Source organism: Rhineura floridana, chromosome 9 (assembly GCF_030035675.1).
Source record: "Rhineura floridana isolate rRhiFlo1 chromosome 9, rRhiFlo1.hap2, whole genome shotgun sequence".
Taxonomy (NCBI): domain Eukaryota; kingdom Metazoa; phylum Chordata; class Lepidosauria; order Squamata; family Rhineuridae; genus Rhineura; species Rhineura floridana.
Window position 1 is genome coordinate 124,744,506 of NC_084488.1, and position 16,084 is coordinate 124,760,589.

The 16,084-nt window shown below is 45.9% G+C and overlaps 1 protein-coding gene across 1 annotated transcript in view; it reads left to right on the forward strand.

Moving 5' to 3' along the window:
* ATP6V1B1 (ATPase H+ transporting V1 subunit B1) overlaps positions 1–8,121 on the forward strand; it is a 76,182-nt gene extending 68,061 nt beyond the window's left edge. Inside the window, exons 11-14 of the mRNA XM_061584967.1 lie at positions 3,131–3,213; positions 3,830–3,934; positions 6,046–6,175; positions 7,937–8,121. Of these exons, the coding sequence (XP_061440951.1) occupies positions 3,131–3,213; positions 3,830–3,934; positions 6,046–6,175; positions 7,937–8,100 (482 nt within the window). The 3' untranslated portion in view covers positions 8,101–8,121. The remainder of the gene's footprint in view (positions 1–3,130; positions 3,214–3,829; positions 3,935–6,045; positions 6,176–7,936) is intronic.
* Positions 8,122–16,084: the final 7,963 nt, after the last annotated feature.

The window sequence follows — 16,084 nt, forward strand, 5'->3', positions numbered from 1 at the left end:
TTGTATAAATCTATGGTGCAGCCGCATTTGGAATTCTGTACAGTTCTGGTCGCCTCATCTCAAAAAGGATATTATAGAGTTGGAAAAGGTTCAGAAGAGGGCAACCAGAATGATCAAGGGGATGGAGCGACTCCCTTACGAGGAAAGGTTGCAGCATTTGGGGCTTTTTAGTTTAGAGAAAAGGCGGGTCAGAGGAGACATGATACGCTCTGATGATATGCTCATGATGATATGCTCATGATACGCGGGCCAGATTCAAAGTGTTGGTTCTTACCTATAAAGCCCTTAACGGCATGGGACCGCAATACCTGGCGGAACGCCTCTCCCACTATGTACCTACCCGGTCGCTGCGCTCGACGTCGAAGGCCCTTCTCCGTGTCCCAACGCATAGGGAGGCACGGAGAATGATAACTAGAGCTAGGGCCTTCTCAGCGGTGGCCCCCGAACTATGGAACGCCCTCCCTGATGAGATACGCCTGGCGCCTTCTTTGTTATCTTTTCGGCGCCAGGTAAAGACCTACCTCTTCGCCCAGGCATTTTAAAAATTTGAAAATTTGAATTTTTTAATTATGTTTTATTGTGTATTGTATTTACATCCACTTGTATTTTAACCTGTTTTATTATGCTGTACACCGCCCTGGGAGCTTATTGCTATAGGGCGGTCTAAAAATGTAATAAAATAAATAAAAATAAAAAATAAGTGTATCAAATTATGCATGGCATTGAGAAAGTGGATAGAGAAAAGTTCTTCTCCCTCTCTCATAATACTAGAACTCGTGGACAGTCAAAGAAGCTGAATGTTGGAAGATTCAGGACAGACAAAAGGAAGTACTTCTTTACTCAGCGCATAGTTAAACTATGGAATTTGCTCCCACAAGATGCAGTAATGGCCACCAGCTTGGATGGCTTTAAAAGAAGATTAGACAAATTCATGGAGGACAGGGCTATCAATGGCTACTAGCAGTGATGGCTGTGCTCTGCCACCCTAGTCAGAGGCATCATGCTTCTAAAAACCAGTTGCTGGAATTCTCAGAAGGGTAGAGTGTTCTTGCACTCGGGTCCTGCTTGCGGGCTTCCCCCAGGCACCTGGTTGGCCACTGTGAGAACAGGATGCTGGACTAGATGGGCCACTGGCCTGATCCAGCAGGTTCTTCTTATGTTCTTATGTTCTTATCCTGAGTTTGTTCAGTGATACATCTTTGCATTTGAGAGAGAGAGAGACAAAGATTGCACAGCACAGTCACCATTGAGGTGAAAGGTAGACCCTCAAGATGCTCCTGGCTAGAGCGCGAATTAACCCTGCTCCCTCCTTTTTCATCCCACTGAGCACTTCCTGGGCATAGAGGTGAGGCTAGAAGGCTGGTTTTCTGCTCTTCACCTTGATGTGTGTTTTTTCTGAAGAAGTGCAGTGAGTAAAGGGATGCAAGCAGAAACCAGCAATCCAGAAAATCAGTGTTTGCCTAACTCTGCCGTTCTCACCAGAATCCCCAACAAAAGGAAGGGTGGGTGGCAGAAATCATTTGGCCCTGATATTAAGCTGCCTCCTACAGAGTCAGACCAGCGATCCCAGAGCGGCGTGCTCCAGCTGAGAGCTGCTTTGCGAGGCCTCCATGGGAGAGAGGGCCTTTCCTAGCCCTGATGGCTGAGATCATTTAGGGATGGAATCTGCCAGGACTTTTGGCAAGCAATGCATTCGCTCTGCTACTGAGCTGTGGACCTTCCTTGCCTGTGCTCCTGCAGCAGTGACGGGCCACTTCCCCCAAAAGAATAACCCACCACCTATGGTCATTGACTCTTTCCTCTAATTCACAGCAACCAGTGTTCAAAGTACAGGACGTGAGTTTTGATCTTACTCAGAGATTCCCCTCAGGCTGGGTGTTAAGCGAGATTTAGGCTGTGTACACATCTGGCCTTTGAAACACACAGGGGTTGGTTTTTCACAGTGTGCTTATGTACAGAGCAGTTTGCAATTGTGCACACCTTCTCACAATAGCATCATCTAAAGGGGCAGCTACTATCCATGTTGTCTGTACACAGAGGTGGGTGTGTTTTCAAACTCCCCTCCCTTCACAGATCTTGTTTAATGCTTCCTGTTTTGACAATTGCATTCGTAGACAAGTTAAATGGGGGGGGGGAGGCACAGTCCTGCAATGTCAGTGGGTCTGCCCCAACAGGGGGTGAGCTCTGTACACATGGATGCAGCAAGCACTTGAGAAGGCATTCTTGGCACAAAACAGATTATAACTGTTCCAGCAGAAGCGGCCTTAGATCGACAAATGGTGTGACACAAGGATTACATGGGGATGATGTTGTATGTTCAGTCTTCTCCAACAGGCGCTTGCATTAAGCCCTGAATGTGCATTGTCATGCAGTGTTTACATGCCCATAGATATACTCATGCGTACATGAGAAAAATAGACGTTTCTGACCGTGGACATGATATTAAGAGTTTTTATTAGTCTTAAGATGTGGGGCAAGTACGTAGTTGGAGACAGAGCTAAGTTAAGGCATTGAGTACATAGAAGGGATATGGAGGCCTCCCTGGGCAAAGCAGTCATGGAGGATTCATGCAGATATACAGACTATGGATTTATTATGGGGCCACTGGAACAAGGCGCGTGGCATACGTCTTTTATTAATGTGCATTCATGATTATTTGTGCTCGTGGAGCAGTTACACATGATCCCTTTTTCAATGCGGTTTGAGCCTGCAAAACATTCAGGGCAGACATACTGCTTCTTTTCCAGTGAGTGCATGCCCCATAACTTCCTGCTGAAATCCTGTAGCTTTTCATACCTCAATTGTTCTGGGGTTGTTACTGTCTTGTTTTTGTTGTGCTATAATGCAAGAGCGTGCCTACAGATGGCAGTAATGTGCTAACTTTGGGGAAGGGTTGCAGAACTGCTGATAAAAGCGGAGTGATGTGCAGACAGTCCAGTATAAATCTATCTCTAATGCACTCTTGAAGCGCCACTGACATGTTGCAGAATACACCCATAGAAAAGGAAAAACAGTCTGAAGGGCCCACATGCGCTGTAGTGAGAAGCCAGACTACCCCAGACACAGGAGGAATAACCTACAGCATAAGCATGGCTAATGGCTAACATCCACCTGCTGTTCTCCTTTACAGATATCACTCACCCCATTCCTGACTTGACTGGCTTCATCACTGAAGGACAAATTTATGTGGACAGACAACTCCACAACAGACAGGTAAATCACCCAGGACTTACCTTTTGGCTTTGATTCCAGCCCCTGCCTGTGGTTGCATCAGTGCTGAGAAAAAAGGAAGTGAACATCCTGAATACCATACACACACACATACACACTCTCTCACTCACAGTCATAAATCTGTAGGTAAGCATCTTCAGACATTCATTACTTCCCCAGCCTGGGAGTCACTCATAGGAAACTTCCAAAGGGAAGTTTCAACTAAGGTTATATATATACACACACACACACACACACAACACACACACACACACACAGAGAGAGAGAGAGAGAGAGAGAGAGAGAATTTCTAAAACTAGAGATTATTTATTTATTATATTTATTAAATTTATATCCTGCCCTTCCTCCCAGAAGGAGCCCAAGGTGTCAAACAAAAACACTAAAAGCACTTAAAAACATCTTAAAAACAGACTTTGAAATATATTAGAACAAAACATCTTTAAAAACATTAAAACAAAACATCTTTAAAAATCTTTTTTAAAACAGCTTTAAACAACATCTTAAGAAGCAATTCCAACAAGAAGCAGACTGGGATAAGACCTCCTCTTAAAACGTTTGTTGCAAGAGGAAGATGTTCATATACTTTCTTGTGCTACAGATCTACCCTCCCATAAATGTCCTCCCATCTCTCTCCCGTCTGATGAAGTCGGCTATTGGGGAAGGCATGACCAGGAAGGACCATGGAGATGTCTCCAATCAACTGGTACGTATTTAACTTTCCGTAAAAAGGGTCCCCCATTTCAGTGGCCTTTTAGAGAAAAGACAAAAGAATTCATGCCTCAGCACAACATGCAACCAAGCACATGGCTTGGATGGGGGTGAGGTGGGGAGGAGTTGTGCTATGGGAACGAAGGAAGCCGCCTTATACAGAGTCAGACTATTGGTCCATCTTGCTCAGTATGGTCCACACTGACCGGCAGCAGCTCTCCAGGGTTTCAGGCAGGGGTCTCTCCCAGCACCACCTGGAGATGTAATCGGGACTTGAACCTGGGACCCTCTGTGTGCACAACAGATGCACTACCACTGAGCTACAGCCCTCTGTGCATTCTTTGGTGCAAGGGGTCCCAAAGTGTGGCCCATAAACCACTAGTGGTCTGCAAGCTTCTTTCTAGTGGCCTACAACATGTCTGTGGATTTGTGGTTGAAGATGGATATTTAATCCATTGCATTAAATATTCAAATTGATGTTTAAGTTTAATAAAAGCAATAAAAAATACCATTAAAAATCATACAACATCGAGCACAGCACATTGTAGTTGTCATAAGATGCAGAAAAATCATTCAGTGGTCCGCCGAGACCTTTAGCAAATTTCCAAGGGATTCATGGAGAAAAAAAGATTGAGAACCGCCGCTTTGGTGCAAACAGGTATTTGTGAACAAAACAAGTAGGATGGAACCATAATGAATACCAAAGGTAAAAATAAAAAATGAAGGTGAATGTAGCAGTATAAATCCTGAAAATATTTATTATAATAAGGTAAAATAAAACAAAAATGCATCAATATAACAGAATATATCTAAACTCAAACATGAAGAATTTTTTACAAAAATATATGCCAAGAACAATATATAAATGTGAATATTGTTTCTGATACGAAACAAAATTGGTAGGAGAAATCAAATTCTAATGTGGTGAGGATGTTTTCAAGGTGGTCCAGCCAGACGCGTTTCGACACAAAATGTCTTTTTCAATGGTATTTCCCGCCACCAGGGTTTAACTTGCCTTTTGGTGAGAGCTTCACCCTCTCCCCCACCCCCCAAAAAGAGCAAAAAAAATTGAACCCCTATGAAAATTTGGCAATGAAACGGTTTCTGCACCTCTTTTCATAGAATGCCACATGATATAGCATTTCACAATCAATCTATCAGGAAATGCTTTTAGCATCCCTGTTAGGGCGTCATCTTGTCAACCAAACAAGAAGAACACTTGGTATTTATATGCCATTTTTCTTAATTATTCAGAGGGCTTCACTAAAGCACTCAGGAAGCTACTCACACAATCGGCGCAAGTGCATGTCAAATAAACCCCATCAAATAATACAGGTTGAGTTTTTGCTTTTGAGGAGCAGTCTTTGGAGGGGGATTTTGAAGCAGAGCAGCGGGGAGGCGAAGGGGTGCTTAAGCCTTTCCCCCAACCTACTTCACTGCTCTGGACTGCCACTGCTGTTGCTGACCCTTCAACCTTTCCTCTGTTCAAAATATGGCCCTTCTTAAAGTTCAGCTCTAATGCACTTGACACCAAAGAGTGAAGTGAAAATGGCAAAATCCAGGCCTGTTCTGATCTGGTTTCAGAGAGACTGGAACTGTGGATCGGATAAATGACGGTGGCAACGTTCTTATTTTAGATTTGTACCTCAAGGGGCTCCAGTCATCACAGCTAATTGCCCCACAAAGGCTTTACAAGTACAACATGAACTGCTTCCCCCGTGCCAGTGCCCTCCTGATGTTTTGGACTACAACTCCCATCAGCCCCTGCCAGCATGTGTTGGCAGGGGCTGATGGGAGTTGTAGTCCAAAACATCAGGAGGGCACCAGCTTGGGAAAGGCTGATCTAAACATTGTATATTTCCCAGTACATTGCCAAGCAACTAAGAGTGTCCTGATTAATCACGCAAGGTGCACTGATGCGGAGACCGCTGCAGGTGTAGATTTCATGCATCCACAATGACCGCATTAAGAAGCATGCACCCTTCTAGATACAACTGCAGACCTTCTTTCTCGTGGTGGTTCTGGGGTGCCTGTGGCTCCATCGGGTCAGGCCCGTTCTCTGTGTGGCCTCAAGCAGTCATTCCCTCCCTGTGCTTTTGTGCTCAGTATGCCTGCTACGCCATCGGCAAGGACGTCCAAGCCATGAAGGCTGTGGTTGGGGAGGAAGCCCTGTCAGCGGATGACCTCCTTTACTTGGAGTTTCTGCAGAAGTTTGAGAAGCAGTTCATTGCACAAGGTAGGAAGCTGGCAAGGGAACTCTGGCCTGTGAGTGAACTTTTGCCCTGGACACTTGGCAGGGAGAAAGGAAGGGTGCCTTTGCCCTTACAGCAAGGGTGGGGTAACGCGGCCATCCAGGCCTTTTCATCTGGCCCACAGAACTCTCCCCAGGCCATAACCCTCACCCGCCCTGCTTTGCACACTCCTTGAACATTTCTCTCCTGGCTGGTGTCCCTATATGCTGATAATGCCTCTTGGCTGCCTGTATAGATGACTGTATAAAGGTACAAATGGCATTTCATAGAATCATAGAATAGTAGCGTTGGAAGGGGCCTATAAGGCCATCAAGTCCAACCCCCTGCTCAATGCAGGAATCCAAATCAAAGCTGTTACTCCCAATAGTGTCGTGGCAAATTCAGAAGTGCAAGGTCTCTGCATGATAGTCTTTGCTGCTGGATTGAGAATGAGATCCTTGTTAATGCTTTCTCCCACAACAACAGACGTCCCTAGGAGCCAATAAGTATGAAAAGAGTGTTAGCTACTGAAAGAGTCTTCTCAGTGGCTGACTCACTTTCTTTCACTCTGATTGGCTCCCGTCAGCAGAAAAGGACAAGGAAACATGTTAAAATACTCTTCCAAGTGGCTAACACACTCCCCTTTCATGCTGATTGGCTCATAGGATGCTGGAGACATAGGGACCCTGCTCCCAAAAATGTAAGGGGTCTAAGACCCCCCAAGACCCTGGAAGACTGCACCCCTGCTTACTCTAGTCGCTTTACCCTCTGGCCCTGCCTGTGACATGTGGCCCCTGGAAGGTTACCCATAGGGTAATGTGGCCTTTGGGCTGGAAAACATTCCCCACCTCTGCCTTATGGGATCTCTACATGGAGATAATCAATCAAGACCACAGGCCAAATCGCCGTACCATTCCTAGGTGAGATATATCACACTCAGATAAATGTGCCGGGGAGCCAGGATTCACCACATCTCCCCACTTCGCACCTCTGCAGCAGCAAACTCAAGTCCACTGCTGCCTAAATGTGTGACGTGGCTGTTGTAGAGGCTTCTTTTCAACATTAAATCTGGTTGTGCATAGCCCTCTCTGTTTACCAGAGTGGAGGAGTTCACAGCTGGCTGTGTGCAAATCTGGCAGCCAGGAGCCAGCATGGGAGAGTGGTTAGAGTGTTGGTCTAGGATCTGGGAGATCAGGGTTCAAATCCCCACTCCAGCCATGAAGCTGGCTGGGTGCCCTTGGATGTGATAAATAACTAGAATGAACTGGAGAAAGCTCACCCTTGCACGGCATCAACATGCCTGTAATTATAAGAGGAAGGAAGTACATACATAGTGCAGGCAGGATGCAACATGCAAATCCCAGCACGCCTGATTTATGGGGGCAATGAGGACTAGGGGCATAGGAGGAAAATCAAGTAAGGAGGGCCATGTTCAGAAGGCGTACCAGCCTTGGGACTCTTCTAAGCTTCTAGCGACAGCTCATAAGCCCACAGATAGTGCAGCAGCTCAATGTAGTCTTAGAGAAGGGATGGCTAACCTTTGACCCTCCAGGTCTTGCTGGTCTCTAGCTCCCATCATCTGTGACTATTGGACTTCCTAGCAGGGTGGGGCTGATGGGAGTTGTAGTCCAAAACATCTGGAGGGTGCCAGATTGGTGGAGACCGGCCTACAACCTCTGCAAACCTTTTTTCTAGCCTTCTCTGGGGCATGGAGATCTTTTTTAATGTATGGCACAAACACACTTGTGACATTTGTTCTCTCCCAGGGGCATACGACAACAGGAGCATCTTTGAGTCGCTGGACATTGGCTGGCAGCTGCTCCGGATCTTCCCCAAAGAGCTCTTGAAACGGATACCGGAGAATATCCTGGCAGAGTACTACCCACGGGAGGCCAAAGGAGCCGAGAGTTCCTCCAACACGGCCCTCTGAATCTCAGTCTGCCGACACAGTTGTCTACACGCTGACTGACACACGAGGGGGCTGCAAGCCACAGGCTGACTGGGGACGCTTAACCCCCCCCCGAGAGAGAATTCCAAGGCCCGGATGTGACTGGGGTTTTTCAGAGTCTTCTGCACCCCACCCCTCATTTCTCTAGCGTCCAGGAAACGCTGATCACACAAACACACACGGTTTTATTGCAGAAAGAAAAAGAAAAAAAAGAGTCAGTTCTCTGTGGTATCTCAGTTCAAAATAAAAGTGAAATCCTGTTTACAAATATCTTTTAAAGATGTATTTATTTATTTATTTAAAAGCATTTATATGTTGTTATGTGCCTTCAAGTCGATGTCGACTTATGGCGACCCTATGAATCAGCGACCTCCAAGAGCATCTGTCATGTACCACCCTGTTCAGATCTTGTAAATTCAGGTCTGTGGCTTCCTTTATGGAATCAATCCATCTCTGGTTTGGCCTTCCTCTTTTTCTACTCCCTTCTGTTTTCCCCAGCATTATGGTCTTTTCTAGAGAATCACTTCTTCTCATTATGTGTCCTTAGTACGATAACCTCAGTTTCATCAACAACACTTTTAAAGTATGTTAAAAGCAAAAAAATAAAATGTAGCTGATCAGCAAGGTACCAGAGCCAACACCTGGAGCACTCAGCTGACAAAAGTGAGGTTCCACCCTGTTGAGAGACAAGCCCTACACAGCGTGCTTGGTGTTAACAACCCACCTTTTCCTCCCATCTTTGTTGTTGTTATGTGCCTTCAAGTCGATCACAACTCATGGCAGCCCTATGAATCAGCGACCTCCAAGAGCATCTGTCATGAACCACCCTGTTCAGATCTTGTAAGTTCAGGTCTGTGGCTTCCTTTATGGAATCAATCCATCTCTGGTTGGGCCTTCCTCTTTTTCCACTCCCTTCTGTTTTTCCCAGCATGATGGTCTTTTCTAGTGAATCATGTCTTCTAATTAGGTGTCCAAAGTATGATAACCTCAGTTTCATTATTTTAGCTTCCAATGATAGTTCTGGTTTAATTTGTTCTGACACCCAATTATTTGTCTTTTTCGTGGTCCATGGTATGTGCAAAGCTCTCCTCCAACACCACATTTCACATACACAAAAAGCATTTATATACTGCTTAACATTTCAAAAATCTCTGAGTAGTTTGATTGGGAAGCCTTTCTAAGGTTACAGCAGGTGATTAAGGCTTCCTCCCGCCCCCCCTTCCCCACTAAGCATACGAAGCCGCCTTGTAGAGTCAGGCATTGGTCCACCCCGCTCAGTATTGTCTACCCTGACTGGCAGCAGCTCTCCAGGATGTCAGGCCGTCCCACCTGAAGATGCCAGGACATTTTTTAAGATGTCTTGAAAGCTTTTTAAAAAATGTTTTTAAAGATGTTTTGTTTTAATGTATTTTAAAGCCTGTTTTTATGATGTTTTAAAGTGTTTTTAGTGCTTTTGTTTGCCACCCTGGGCTCCTGCTGGGAGGAAGGGCTGGATATAAATAAAATAATAAATAAATAAACAAACTTGGGACCAACATGCTACAGCTCTCCCCCCATTATTAAGGAATCACCTAACAAAAACGGGAAATTAATTGTATTATTTCTATGTTGCATTTATATGCCCCCTTTCTACCAACACATCCAACGTGATTTGCAATTTAAAACAATAACACAAAGAGTAAAAAATATTCTCAGCTGGACTGCAGGAGCTGATGGCACCAGGTAGCCCCCTGGGCTGGGCATCTCCCCTTTAGCCTTCCCTCAAGGCACACAGGTCTGAAGGAGCCACAGGGAAGATGGGGGCTGCCCCCAAAGCCCCCTGGGGCCTTTGATGGACCCTTCCAAAGCTGCTGGAAGGAAAGCTGGTGTGCCCAACGTGGGCTCCAACCCATGACCCCAGGATGGTAAGAGTCTCATGCCGACGGGAGTAGCCAGTTACTTTGCTTCCTAGGAATTTTCCATTCCTGGGAAGGCAGGACAGAGGGGTGTCAATTGGGGACAAGCTCCTCTTGAGCATCTGTTGAACAAAAACTCCTCCTGTGCAGTCTTTGCCAACCTGGTGCCCTCCAGGTGTTTTCGACTACAACTCCCATCAGCCCAGCATATGCTAGCTAGGGCCGATGGGAGTTGCACTCCAAACCATTTGGAAAGCACCAGGTGGGCAAAGGCGGCTTTTGCACATTCAGGCTTCTGCAACCTGGTATCCTCCAGATGTTGCTGGCCTACACCTCCCATCGTCCCTGACCATGGGCCATGTTGGTTTGGGACTGATGGAAGTTGTAGTCCAAAACCTCTGCAAGGCACCAGGGAGGCATCGACTGCTTTACAGAAACTCAGAAATATTCCCCCCAGCCCATATGAATATAGAAATTTCCCACACGCTTGTGGAAAGTCTGAAGAGGAAATGGTGTTTCTTCTCAGGAAGTGATGCATCATGGAGAGACGAGGCGGGGGAATAGCTTTTTCCTGTTTTTACAAAAGAATTGAAGTTGCATCTTTGAGTCAGAGGCATTTGTCATTGGGAAATGCCACCAAATGGCAATTCTGAACCAAAGATTCCTCAGAAATTCCTAGGCAGGATAGTTAGATACAAAGGACGGCAGGGCTTTCCTATTCCTTTAATGCAGGGAGGGTGAACCACAAGCCCTGGGCCATAATGTGGCCCTCCTGATCTCTTTATCTGGCCCTCAGAACACCCCCCTGGGTCACAGGGCCCTACTTTGCATCCCAAGTGCTTTGCAGCCCTTAAATATTAGACAGGCGCCATCTCTGTTATCTTTTCGGTGCCTATTGAAGACCTTCCTCTCTTTTAAGTAAAGACCTTATCCCAGTCTGCATCTGTGGTGGAATTGCTTTTTAAGAGGTTCTTAAACCTTCTTTAAAAAAATGTGTTTAATCTAGACGATGTTTTGAAAACTTTTTTTAAGAAACTTTTTAAAAGATGTTTTATTTTAATGTGTTTTACAGTTTGTTTTTATGATGTTTTAAAGTTTTTAGTGCTTTCGTTTGCCGCCCTGGGCTCCTGCCAGGAGGAAGGGTGGGATATAAATCAAATAATAAATAAAAATAAAATAAATAAGTCTTTTTGCCCGGTTTCAGTAGCGGCTGCTGGCACCATGTCAGTGGGGCAGTAGAATCCGCTCCGGGTTTTAGTCAGAACTTTCAAGGACTGCTTCCTAGAGCAGAACTTTCTATGGAACATCAGAAGCTGTCTTAGACATCTAGCTCTGTCCAGCCATCTTGCTCAGCACTGTCCACACTGCCTGCCAGTGACTTTCCAGGGTTCCGGGTCCTACCTGGAGATGCCGTTGAGTTGAACCTGGGACCTTCTGCATGCAAATCAAGTGCTCTTACCACTGAGCTGTTGACCATTGAACCGCACTGTCACTGAGTTTGTTTTCCATCAAGTCTGAAAAACTGTAACCAGGGGGAGTTATGTCTTTGCCCAGTCTGGGAATGGACTGCCAAGGCCGTTGCTATGGTAACCATCACGATAGACTGGGAAAAGTTCCAGCAGCTATCTGTGTTAAGCTGTGTCTTCTGTGTATTGCCTCTGAACTGAGAGGTTCTCTTCTGTGTTTACCTTTGCAGAGAGATGTACCAGAAGGGGGGTGACTGAAGAAACTCTACATGTATTTACTCTTAAGCCTTTGGCCATAATGTCTTAATAAAGACTCAACATGATCTGATGCTCTGAAGAAGTTTCTTGCTCAACTTAACTCCAACGTAATGTATGCTGTTTCACGCAACAACGCACACACGTCAACATGAGCTAGGGTCCTTTCCTGAAAAATACAATAAGAGCCCAGTCACATGGTGCTGAATAGCAGATAGAACTAGAAACAGAGGATGCTGCCTTGTATGGAGTCAAAGCATGACTCCAACCATCTAGCTCAGTAGTGCTGACACTGATTGGCAGCAAGTCTCTTGTATTCCAGGCGAGAGTCATTCCTATCCCTGTGCAGAGGTGCTGGAGACTGAACATGGGACCTCTCACAGAGGTTCCCTGACCTCAACTAAACCGCAGTCTCCAACCCATTGACGGAATAAACCTTAAACAAAACTATGCAGGTAAGAAGCCAGCAGGGGTGTGGGGGCTTTCCAGTGTTTTGCACAGCCTGCAGCATGTACGACTATCTGCCTGTTGGACAGAAGTCGTGGGTGTGCTCTCGGTGCAATGAGCTCCTGGGTCTCCGGGAACGACTTCATTTCCTTGAGGCCAAGGTGGCGGACCTGGAAAAGCTGAGAGAGGCAGAGAGGTGTGTGGAGGAGGCCTTCAGGGACATTATAGCTGTGTCCCACTCCAAGGATGATAGCTCTCCTGCTATCATGGACAACGATGGTCTCGGGGAAGGAGAGCATCCAGCTGAGGAAGAGGGAAACGATCCCTTAGAAGGGACCCATTCCTTGGGGGATGAGCAGCTATCCTCTCGTGCCGAGGATATATCTCCAAGGGGTGGAGGGATCCTTGTAGTGGGTGATTCGATCATTAGGAACATAGACAGTGGGGTGTGTGATGGGTGTGCAGACTGCAAGGTGTTTTGCCTGCCTGGTGCAAAGGTTGCAGATATCGCCCGTCGTTTAGATAGTTTGGTAGACAGTGCTGGGGAGGAGTCAGTGGTCATGGTGCACGTTGGCACCAACGACATGGGGAAATGCAGCCATGAGGTCCTGGAAGCAAAATTTAGGTTGCTATAATAAATAATAACAAAATTTTATTTATCAGACGCCCATCTGTCCGACCGAACGGACACTCTGGGCGACGTACAATATAAAATACAATCTCAACATATACATAATCATCATAATATTAATATCATAACATCTCATCTAACAGACCATCCTACGCTAATACAGTATAAAATCTAGCCCACCCCAGAGATCCCATAGGCCTGCCTAAAGAGCCAGGTCTTCAAGGCTCGGCGAAAAGTCAACAGGAAGGGGGCATGCCGAAGGTCAAAGGGAAGTAAGTTCCAGAGGGTGGGGGCCACGATCGAAAAAGCCCTCTCCCTGGTCCGCACCAACCTAGCTGTCTTCGTCGGTGGGACCGAGAGAAAGTCCTGTGAGGCTGATCTTGTTTGGCGGCATATTTGGTGATACTGGAGGCGTTCCTTCAGATAAACTGGGCCGGAACCGTATAGGGTTTTAAAGGTTAAAACCAAACCTTGAATTGGGCCCAGTATACAACTGGCAACCAGTGTAATTCAATCAACACTGGGGTGATATGATTGCGGCGGCGGGTCTGCTTTATTAAGCGCGCCGCCGCATTTTGTACCAGCTGGAGTTTCCGGACCGTCTTCAAGGGTAACCCCACGTAGAGCGCATTACAGTAGTCTAATCAAGAGGAGATCAGGGCATGTATCACTTGTGGGAGCAGATGTATGGGAAGATAGGGTCGCAGTCTCTGTACCAGATGAAGCTGGTACCAGGCTGCCCGGCTCACTGCAGAAACCTGAGCCTCCATAGACAGCTGGGAGTCCAAGATGACCCCGAGACTGCGGACCTGGTCCTTCAGGGGCAAACTCACCCCATTAAGTATCAGGTCAAAATCACCCAATCTTCTCTTGTCCCCCACCAGTAACACCTCGGTCTTATCGGGGTTCAGCTTCAGCCTGTTCTCTCCCATCCATCCACTTACGGACTCCAGGCAATTGGACAAGGTATCCACAGCCAACTCTGGTGAGGATTTAAATGAGAGATAGAGCTGCGTGTCATCCGCATATTGATGGCACTGCAGCCCAAAACTCCTGATGATGTCAACTAGCGGTTTCATATAAATGTTAAATAGCATGGGGGAGAGGATAGAACCCTGTGGCACACCACAGTTGAGGGGCCAAGGGTCTGAAACCTCGTCCCCCAACACTACCTGTTGATATCTACCAGAGAGATAGGAACGGAACCACTGTAAAACAGTGCCTCCTATTCCCAATCCCTCCAGGCGATTCAACAGGATACCGTGGTCGACGGTATCGAAAGCCGCTGAGAGGTCCAGGAGGACGAGGAACGTATGCTAGGTAGAATGCTGAAAGCCAGGACCTCCAAGGTGGCTTTCTCTGAAATGCTACCGGTTCCACGCGCAGGACCAGCCAGACAGGCCCAGCATGGTTAACGAGCAAAGTCAAGGAAGCTCTTAGAGGCAAAAAGTCTTCCTTCAAAAAATGGAAGTCTTGTCCGAATGAAGAAAATAAAAAAGAACACAAACTCTGGCAAAAGAAATGCAAGAAGACAATAAGGGATGCTAAAAAAGAATTTGAGGAGCACATTGCTAAGAACATAAAAACCAACAACAAAAAATTCTATAAATACATTCAAAGCAGGAGACCATCTAGGGAGACAATTGGACCCTTGGATGATAAGGGAGTCAAAGGTGTACTAAAGAACGATAAGGAGATTGCAGAGAAGCTAAATGAATTCTTTGCATCTGTCTTCACAGTGGAAGATATAGGGCAGATCCCTGAACCTGAACTAACATTTGCAGGAAGGGATTCTGAGGAACTAAGACAAATAGTGGTAACGAGAGAGGAAGTTCTAAGCTTAATGGACAATATAAAAACTGACAAATCACCGGGCCCGGATGGCATCCACCCGAGAGTTCTCAAAGAACTCAAAGGTGAAATTGCTGATCTGCTAACTAAAATATGTAACTTGTCCCTCGGGTCCTCCTCCGTGCCTGAGGACTGGAAAGTGGCAAATGTAACGCCAATCTTCAAAAAGGGATCCAGAGGGGATCCCGGAAATTACAGGCCAGTTAGCTTAACTTCTGTCCCTGGAAAACTGGTAGAAAGTATGATTAAAGCTAGATTAACTAAGCACATAGAAGAACAAGCCTTGCTGAAGCAGAGCCAGCATGGCTTCTGCAAGGGAAAGTCCTGTCTCAGTAACCTATTAGAATTCTTTGAGAGTGTCAACAAGCATATAGATAGAGGTGATCCAGTGGACATAGTGTACTTAGACTTTCAAAAAGCGTTTGACAAGGTACCTCACCAAAGGCTTCTGAGGAAGCTTAGCAGTCATGGAATAAGAGGAGAGGTCCTCTTGTGGATAAGGAATTGGTTAAGAAGCAGAAAGCAGAGAGTAGGAATCAACGGACAGTTCTCCCAATGGAGGGCTGTAGAAAGTGGAGTCCCTCAAGGATCGGTATTGGGACCTGTACTTTTCAACTTGTTCATTAATGACCTAGAATTAGGAGTGAGCAGTGAAGTGGCCAAGTTTGCTGATGACACTAAATTGTTCAGGGTTGTTAAAACAAAAAGGGATTGCGAAGAGCTCCAAAAAGACCTCTCCAAACTGAGTGAATGGGCAGAAAAATGGCAAATGCAATTCAATATAAACAAGTGTAAAATTATGCATATTGGAGCAAAAAATCTTAATTTCACATATACGCTCATGGGGTCTGAACTGGCGGTGACCGACCAGGAGAGAGATCTCGGGGTTGTAGTGGACAGCACGATGAAAATGTCGACCCAGTGTGCGGCAGCTGTGAAAAAGGCAAATTCCATGCTAGCGATAATTAGGAAAGGTATTGAAAATAAAACAGCCGATATCATAATGCCGTTGTATAAATCTATGGTGCGGCCGCATTTGGAATACTGTGTACAGTTCTGGTCGCCTCATCTCAAAAAGGATATTATAGAGTTGGAAAAGGTTCAGAAGACGGCAACCAGAATGATCAAGGGGATGGAGCGACTCCCTTACGAGGAAAGGTTGCAGCATTTGGGGTTTTTTAGTTTAGAGAAAAAGCGGGTCAGAGAAGACATGATAGAAGTGTATCAAATTATGCATGGCATTGAGAAAGTGGATAGAGAAAAGTTCTTCTCCCTCTCTCATAATACTAGAACTCGTGGACATTCCAAGAAGCTGAATGTTGGAAGATTCAGGACAGACAAAAGGAAGTACTTCTTTACTCAGCGCATAGTTAAACTATGGAATTTGCTCCCACAAGATGCAGTAATGGCCACCAGCTTGG